General features: G+C 42.9%; 1 protein-coding gene across 2 annotated transcripts in view; it reads right to left on the reverse strand.

Moving 5' to 3' along the window:
* Positions 1–5,987, reverse strand: part of VCAN (versican) — a 100,062-nt gene that overhangs the window by 89,349 nt on the left and 4,726 nt on the right. For both annotated transcript variants that reach the window (XM_031061910.1, XM_031061909.1), the window contains exon 2: positions 2,542–2,617. In XM_031061910.1, coding sequence (XP_030917770.1) covers positions 2,542–2,611 — 70 coding nt within the window. In that variant the 5' untranslated portion in view covers positions 2,612–2,617. The remainder of the gene's footprint in view (positions 1–2,541; positions 2,618–5,987) is intronic.

Consider the following 5,987-nt stretch of genomic DNA (forward strand, 5'->3'; position numbering starts at 1 on the left):
TCCCTACAGAAAAAGAAAATATTTGGCTGACATAGTATCTGAAATACAAGATTAAGTGATGTTCATGCACAGTTCCAAAAAAGCTTGATTTCTTGAAGCACTCCAAATTAGTTAGTCTAGCAGAATTTACTGACCAATGCAGAAGCTATCAGTATCTCATATTAATCCATATAACCCTTTTTTTACTCCCTTTAGCATTTTTGCTAAGCTTATATTCCGTGTCAGCCCCTATCAATGGGATGTCATAGACCAATGACACGTAGCTGGATGTCTTCTTTTTTAAGTGGAAAGAAAGGAATTATTGCTTGAAAACAAAGTCTCTTTCTTCAAAATGTGTATACTTGTTCTGTGGTAAATGTTACAAAGTTCTTAATGTAAGAGTCTAGATAAATTTTTAAAAGGACAGAATTATGCCCTTCTGTATGACATTAACCACAATGACCAGGCCAGTAGGTCTGCAGTGGACAAGGAGTCTGAAGAAAAGAGTAAAACCTTCCCTGCATGGTGTGACACTGCTTAGAGGAGTGAATTTGCCTCATCATTGAGTTTAGCTGAACAGAATGTTGCTACTGACTATGCAGAAAAATCCCACATGCTTAAAGAATAAAATATTCTATTTATTTTTAGCTGAATTTATGAGGGAAAAAAATAGAAAAATGTTGCATCTCATTTTTGAGTTCAACAACAACCTGCTGGGACATATGGTATATTGCCCTGTCTAGCAGCAGAAATAGGAAGGATCACTAAAATCATGTGTTTTGTCAATCCAGCTAGCACTGAACCTAGGAGAAGCTATTTCATTAACCACCAGTCTTTTAGTGATGATAATAATGAATTAAAATGAGTGAAACTTGTGGGAAACACTGAAAGGTAATGGACTGAGACCCAGCAATAACCTGAGTCCTTTACTAGGTGGCTTGTGGTTTGAGCAAGCAGAATAAGAGAAGGACACACAGAATGATGAAGAATTAATTTTATAGTCTGCAAGACACTCACAAGGAGCCAGGCAAATGTAAATCTCAGCTGCAGAACTCAACACCACAAATGGCCACCCAAAACAGGTAGGAAAAAACTCCAGTGTTGGTTGTAACCACAAGGTCCAGCTTGCAAACCACAATAGTGATAAGCTGGGAACCGGTGCTTCACAAAAGATTTAAAGGCTTCAATTTTAAATCCAAACTAAGGACTCAATAACAAAAGGTTGAAATGTAGGGTGTCAATCTTTCAGAATGATGAGATAAATTTTATTTTTAGAGTATTTTTAAACAAAAGTAGTACTTATAAAGATTCTATGCAGTCTTCTAACATTCATTCTCAAAAATATCACTGCACCAACTGGCTTTTCTACAAAAGATAAGGGCATGAGTTGATCCCACAGATTCTTTGGGATCATGAATTAGATCAATTCATGAAAAAGGAAGTTTTTTCATCCTTGTCCTTCTCACCATGGCCATAGTTAGAAAATGGTTAAGACTCTGTAGGCCAAAAGAATGGCCCCTGACTTAAAAAGCAAACCTCACAAAGTTCAAAGTGTGTTCTAGGAACATCAGGGTCTTTCTGAATTTCTTCAAAAAAATTTGGACAAATAAGGATGGGTCACAACCTGATCTACATTCCAAAGAATGGGATGTTCATAAAAATCTCTCAAGTACCAAAACTTCCACTCTGAAGATAAATGAGCCATTTATGATGTAATAAAATGTGGAGTAAGTGAGAGGACATGTAAAGATGCCATCCCACATTCTACAACTCCAAGGATCCATGCATTCCTCCCCACATAAGAGTGCTGCCCTCTCAACCCCTGTATCCCTGAATTCTGCATTTGTTCAAGGCAGTGAGGCAGGTCTGTGGTCTGATCCAGACCTTTCCTCCTTACAGCCAATCTAAATCTATTATCCTCTTTTTTAATTGTTTCCACTAATGAACCAATCCTTTTCTTTATCATTCTGGACTACCTAAACATGTTACTAGCAACAGTGTTCCAGCTAGGTGGAAAAAAAAGTAGTAAATTTGATTTTCCCAAAGGCTGAAATCAGTTTGAGGAGTGCCTGGAAAGAAAGGGGAAAGAAAATAAAAAAAAATCTTGCTTTGAGACTTGGGAAAGATGCTTTCCCAGTTTTGTGAGTCTGTAGCAGCTGTTGAGATATTTTCCATACTGAAGGCCTGACCCAAACTTTCAAATAACCAGGGCAACCACACATGGATACATACTTCAGTCTTGGCAGGTAATTACCAAGAGAGGCAGTAAGGGCTCCTTCCTTTCCACCCAAACCTGCAGCTGCTCTAACACCTCCTTGCTAAAGACCCCAGCAGCCAAGGGACCTGCCCCAGCTTAGCTCATGGCAGCCCAAGCACAACAGAAATAAATCATTAACGCCTTGAGGAGGACACAGAAACAAAATTAGTGACATGGTGCAGCATGGCAGGGACAAAGACAGACAATTTCCTGAGTTTGGGCTGTTTCCTCAGTCCCGTGAAATGCCCTACCAATTAGACCACTAAATCAATTTTAATGAAATGTTCTATGTACAGAAGACTTACCTTTAGGTAGCATATATGTTATAACTAACGTAGAGTACATCCATAAGATACTTTTTATACTTAACAACATCTTGACCTAGAAATGAAGAACAAAGGAGAAAGTGGTTAGTATTGCACTGTATCCTTAGCAAATGTTGTAACTCAGCACATCAGTATTTGTCACTGGTATCAAGAAACAGCCTTCCTGCTTCCAGGGCATTTCATTTAGCAATTTATGGTGGAGATTTGTCATAATGACCACATGCCTCCATGGAATAGAGATTTGTAATGGGTGTTCAGGTTGTTGAGTCCTGAGTGATGCTCTGACATGTCAGTTCCCTTTGGGTTTCCCACTCACTTTCCTTCACAGGCTCCACCTTCCAACAGCTGGAAAGCTCTTCACATGTAGCACATGTACACAATAATAAATTGCATGTTTACAACATTATTTCTCAGTTTTTTTCATTCATAGCTACACTTGTTGAACCTGTAAATATCCCCAAAATTACAAAAGCACTGCAAGACACACAAACATCAATGACTACAAAGGCTTTATAAATAGTCTCTCATCCATACAGTTACATGTATGTGCCATGAACATCCTAACATAATAAATTACTTTCCGCAGCAGTTTGTCAAAACGCCGACAAATTTTTATCACTACCTTGGTTTTCCTGATATTGCTGCTAAATCTGCCACCTGAGCTCTTCACTAGGACAAGTAACCAAGCTACAGTTTTTTTCCTGTTGAAGAGAGCTTGCAGCTGAACTGCCTAAAGGATTAGTGAAGGAGAGATTTAATAGATATGTACTCATCTGTGTTGTAACTATGGAACATGAACTGCACACATGTACAACTTGAAACTTCTACTTTTAAAAACTCCACAGGGTGCTCTGAACATGACAGCAAAGACACACGGAGAGGCAGCTTCAGAAAACTCCTGGTGACGTGTTCAACCTCAGGACAATTCTCTCCACAGCTCACAGCTGCAGCCCAAACTCCACAGGAGTCTGTGTGAACTGGCACACGTCCTGTAACGTCTGAGCAGCACGGCAAAGACGCAAAACATCTCCAACCAAGCCTTTTCAGTGAGGCAAGTTAAAAATTCCCACCCAACAGGGCTGAAAACCCCAGAGCCTTTCATTCTCTGTACGTGGATGGCCAGAGCCAACTGATTGCACAGGGAAACATGTGCTACAACCTATTCCCTGGGCGTGGAGAGAGAAATGCAGCTGCTTTCCACAGAGCAGGCTGCACGCTGCCAAGGACGCCCCATGTCTGCTGCAGCCATTCAGGACAGCTGAGTGCAGAGTGTGATATCACTTATTTTGCAACGTGAACTTCATGGAATTTGCACTTTTCACAACTGAGTCCCAAACTAGAACCGGGACTTCATTCAGTTTAAGCCCTACATGCCATAAAACTTCTTATGAAGACCCTAACACCTTCCCCCAAAATCACTCAGACAGACTTTTATCTCTTCCTACATTTACACAAGCCAAGCTGCATGTGAAGAAAACAAAAGTGACTATTTATTAGCTAACTTTAAAATTCTATACTGTGCCCTGGTGCAAACTCCCTGTAGAAAGCTGTTATGAGTGAGGAGGTTGCACAAGATCAGAGCTGCAGACATCCAAGTCCTCTGAATGCAATGGATCAGCTCTGAAATACAGAGTCACATGCTTGCTTAGATAAACACTTAAATGATCCTCATTATTACACAACAATTAAAAGAAAATGTGATGTCAGTTTGAGCCTACAGATGTACAGAAGGACCTTCAAGCAACCCTTGTATCCCAAAAAGGCGGAAGCCTCAAGCACCAAAACCACTGCAGTGAAGCTCCTCTGGTAACACAAGAGCTCTGATGAGAGCATGGAAAGAATACTGACTGGAAGAATTCTCCACCTTCCAAGGTGCTGAGTGAAGGACCGGCCAGACAAAGTTCTGGCACCTGTGGGAGCTGAGTGGCTCCAGACCCTCTGAGATGTTCTGCCTGCCCACATGTGTTCCCATGCGTCACACACTGGCTGCATCCACAGCGAAGCCAAGGTCCAGAACAGAATGTTTACAAGCTCAGCTCTCCATGTTTACCCATGAGTGTTATCTCCCTCCTTCCCCTGAAGGCAACCTTGCCTTTTGGGACCAGAACCAAGGGAATCAAAGAAACCTGACAAGAAAAAGAACAAAGTATTTTCTTTCTCCCAACAATGGGGGCAATGTTGCACCTAAGCAGGGCTGGTTGCATTTTGCACCTGGCCCACTTCCCTGGCTCTGGCCTGGTGTACCTGGGTGCCTGGCACGTGTCAGTGGAAGCCTGTTGCCCTTGGAAGTTCATTGCAATTGCTGTCATAACACAACTGCTTCCATGTTTGGTAAGAACACAAACCCTGCTGCTACGCTTCCAGTCACCAAACACAACACACACACCCATGGGGACAGATGAAAACAGAAAGGCAACTGTGGAAGGGCAATTTTTAACATATCCATGGGAAGAGAAGAGAATATTCCTGGATGTGATGGCTCCTAGCCTTTTACTGAGCAGGGCAGGAATTACACCTGCTGCACCAAGGGCTTGGATAGCTCCAAAAAATTGCACTGTTTGAGCACAAAGCTCAACATGAGACTCTTGCCAAAAATCCCTACCTGGCTCTTGGAAAACCACCTCCTGACTTTTTATAAATCTTCTTTACCCTGAAATGCTCACTCCAGCACTGAAAACCCCAGGGAGGATGGTCTGATTTTCAGCCCTAAGGGTCAGGAGTGTGACTCCCACACAACCCTCCACACCTGAGGGCTGGTTTTCATGCCCCAGGCCTTGGTGGGTTCCCATAAACACTCCTGGGTTGCCCAGTGCTGCTCCACTCCAGCTGCCAGAATTAAACATGGAATCACCCCTGCCACCCTCTCCAAACATGCAGACCTTGCTCAGCCCCACAGGGCAGCCTGGCTCAGGAGGAGACAGAGCTCTGCACAGCTGGTGCCAAAAATCCTCCTCAGGACCCACAGGTGAGGCAGAGGTTACTGCTTTACACCTCACCCCAATTTCCACCCACATTTCCAGGCTCTTGGAGGTGATTGCTCCAGCCTCCTGCCCTTCTGCTGGCAGAGGCTGCAGAGGACTGAGCTCTCTTGGAGCCCCCAGAGCTAAATCCCTGCTCTAAAACAGGTTTGTGTTTCCCATTCCTGCACCCTACAGCTCACAGAATTCTGCTGTCTGGCTGCTGTACTGCACTTTAGTCCACTGCAATTAGCCAAAACCCACCTAACTATACCTTTTTCCACAGGATTTTTTTTTCCCCCTTGGTGTCACTACACCCATAGTAAAAGAAATCCATAACACAGTGAGCAAATCTTGCCAACCCAAGCTGCAAGACTTGAGTAAGTGTTTAATTTCCACCTTCTGCTAAAAAAGTACCTCACTTGACGTGACCAAACTTGGGTTGCCTGCTGGCTGGTTTCCAAGAGA

The sequence above is a fragment of the Geospiza fortis genome, unplaced genomic scaffold (assembly GCF_000277835.1).
Source record: "Geospiza fortis unplaced genomic scaffold, GeoFor_1.0 scaffold43, whole genome shotgun sequence".
Lineage (NCBI taxonomy): Eukaryota > Metazoa > Chordata > Aves > Passeriformes > Thraupidae > Geospiza > Geospiza fortis.